The sequence below is a fragment of the Monoraphidium neglectum genome, assembly GCF_000611645.1.
Source record: "Monoraphidium neglectum strain SAG 48.87 unplaced genomic scaffold scaffold02177, whole genome shotgun sequence".
In the NCBI taxonomy this organism is placed as follows: domain Eukaryota; kingdom Viridiplantae; phylum Chlorophyta; class Chlorophyceae; order Sphaeropleales; family Selenastraceae; genus Monoraphidium; species Monoraphidium neglectum.
Window position 1 is genome coordinate 8,657 of NW_014011451.1, and position 2,391 is coordinate 11,047.

Genomic DNA, 2,391 nt, shown 5'->3' on the forward strand with positions numbered 1-2,391 from the left:
CACACACACACCCCACCGCCACAGCAATTGGGTCAAGGCCGGGCTGCTGGAGAAGCTCAAGTCCCGCGCCGCCAGCCGCCAGCTGTCAGACCTGACCATCGGCCCCGTGCTGACCTGGACGACCGACGCCATCCTCGGACACACGAAGCGGCTGCTCGAGATCCCGGGCGCGAAGCTGCTGTGGGGCGGCAGGCCGCTGACGGGGCACACGATCCCACAGTGCTACGGCGCGGTGGAGCCGACGGCGGTGAGCGTGCCGCTGGCGGCGCTGGCGGACGCGGGCGCGTTTGAGGCGGCGACGACGGAAGTGTTTGGGCCTTTCCAGGTCGTCGTGGAGTATGAAGGTGAGGTTCCAGAAAATTTTGGCCAGTTGGTGCAGGGGTGCAGGGGTGCAGGGGTGCCAGGGTGGAGAGGTGCTGGGGCGCTGGGGTGCTGGGGCTTATTGGAGGCTCAGGGTGGGCATCAAAAAGTGTATGGCATGAGGGGAGTAGGGTCCAGGCTGCGGGGTAGATGGTGGTGGTCGAAGCATGTGTGCTGGTGGGCGGTTTGCAGGCAAACCTGTTGGGGGCGTGGCTGCGGCCTCGGGTGTGCGCAGAGGGCTGTGGCGCACTCAACGGCAGGCAGCAGGCGCAGGGACGGCCTGGGATTGTTTTAGGCCGCCGCAGTGCTTTCACGTGCGCAAGCATTACTACCACAATTGCGGTCCACATGCTTGAGATTGCCCTTGCAGCAGCTCTGATGCGTGCACCTTCCCTGCCCCCTTCCCTAAGATTCCGAGCTGCAGCTGGTGCTTGACGCCCTGGAGCGCATGTCGCACCACCTCACAGCCGCGATAGTGTCGAACGACCCAAAGTTCCTGCAGGTGCGCGTGCCCGCTGGGGGCGTGAAGAGGGGTTTACCAGCTTCACAGAGGGCTTCTTGGCTGCGAGGCTGCTTGATGTCTCAACGTCCCGCGCCCGCCTGCCGTCCGCGCCTGCGTTGCGACCCCTTCCAACTCACGTCTCCGCTTTTGAGGCTCGCGGGGCGCCGTTCTTCCTCATAGCCTAATCCTCCCCCCACTCTCCCACCCACCGATCCTCTCACGCACCAGCCACCTCCCGTCTCCCCACCCCATTTCATGTCACCCCCCATCACCCCCCCCCCTCTACAGCACGTGCTGGCCCACACCGTCAACGGCACCACCTACGCCGGCCTGCGCGCCCGCACCACCGGCGCCCCCCAGAACCACTGGTTCGGCCCCGCGGGCGACCCGCGCGGCGCGGGCATCGGCACGCCCGAGGCGATCCGGCTGGTGTGGTCGTGCCACCGCGAGGTGATCTACGACTACGGGCCCGCCCCCGACGGCGCCAAGCTCAAGACCACGTGATCTGCTTTGCGGCTGATGAGCCGCGCGTGGTTGCTTGCCTGCATGTGCACACCTCGCCAGGGGCGGGCGGTTTGGGGGGGGCGCCGACTTTAAGGGCGGAGGCGTGCGGGCCGCCTTGGTGTGCACGGCTCCTGGGCCATGACGGCGGCAGCCTGTGCTGGCATTTTGTGGCTCCTCCGAGCGGCACCCTGTGACTTGCTTGCACTCGCTCTTGTGTCGCCAGCTGTGGTGCTGAGTAACATGCCGCTTTTTTTAAAAAAGGCAACAGCCTGTGAGGACAGCTCATGGTGCTGAAGTGCGGGGCACTGGGATGACCACACAGCACGGCCATAACAGCAGGGCGAAACTTGCCGACGATGACAACTGGATTCACAAAATGAAACGGTCACATGGCGGCTCCAAAGGTCAGGTCAGGAAGGCATGGCAGAGTTTGTTCAGTCAAGTAAAGTTGTTGGCTACCACTAGGCGTGACCGCTGTTGCTGTAAAAGCTGTCCCAACACAGCGCACGACACATCAACAAAACATGGAGCAGAGCCAGGGATGGAACGCAGCAAAATACACTGTCCCGCAGCCGCATGGCTTCACCGACCGTCCCAGCGGGCCGCGTTGCGTGCCTTTGCTCAGTCGCTCCGCTGCCCCGACCGCGCCCTGCGCTTCCTGAATGCGAGCGGCAGCACCAGCAGGAAAAACGCGACCAGCCCCAGCCACAGCACCAGCGCCGTCACCATAGGGAACCCCGCACTCCCCGCGCCGCCCATTTTCGAAACCGCCGGCAGTATCGCGCTGTGGGGCTTGGTCAGATGCTTCCCGCCCCCGCCCCCGCGCCTGCCCATTCCGGCGGCGCCGGCGCCTCCCTCCCGGCCGGCCTCAGAGGCAGGCCTCGCCTGCTGCTGCTGCTGCCCCCCAGGCTCCTTGGCCCCCTCCAACTCGGCCGCCTGATCCAGCCCTTGCTGCTGCCGATGCCACTGCTGCTGCTGCCCGCCGCCCACGGCCGCCGCGCCGTCCACCTCCCCTAGCGCCGCGA

General features: G+C 66.0%; 1 protein-coding gene across 1 annotated transcript in view; it reads left to right on the plus strand.

Annotated features, from left to right (window-relative positions):
- MNEG_10098 (1-pyrroline-5-carboxylate dehydrogenase) overlaps positions 1-1,366 on the plus strand; it is a gene marked incomplete at both ends in the record, with an annotated part of 3,025 nt that extends 1,659 nt beyond the window's left edge. Inside the window, 3 exons of the mRNA XM_014041433.1 lie at positions 25-344; positions 771-862; positions 1,151-1,366. Of these exons, the coding sequence (XP_013896887.1) occupies positions 25-344; positions 771-862; positions 1,151-1,366 (628 nt within the window). The remainder of the gene's footprint in view (positions 1-24; positions 345-770; positions 863-1,150) is intronic.
- Positions 1,367-2,391: the final 1,025 nt, after the last annotated feature.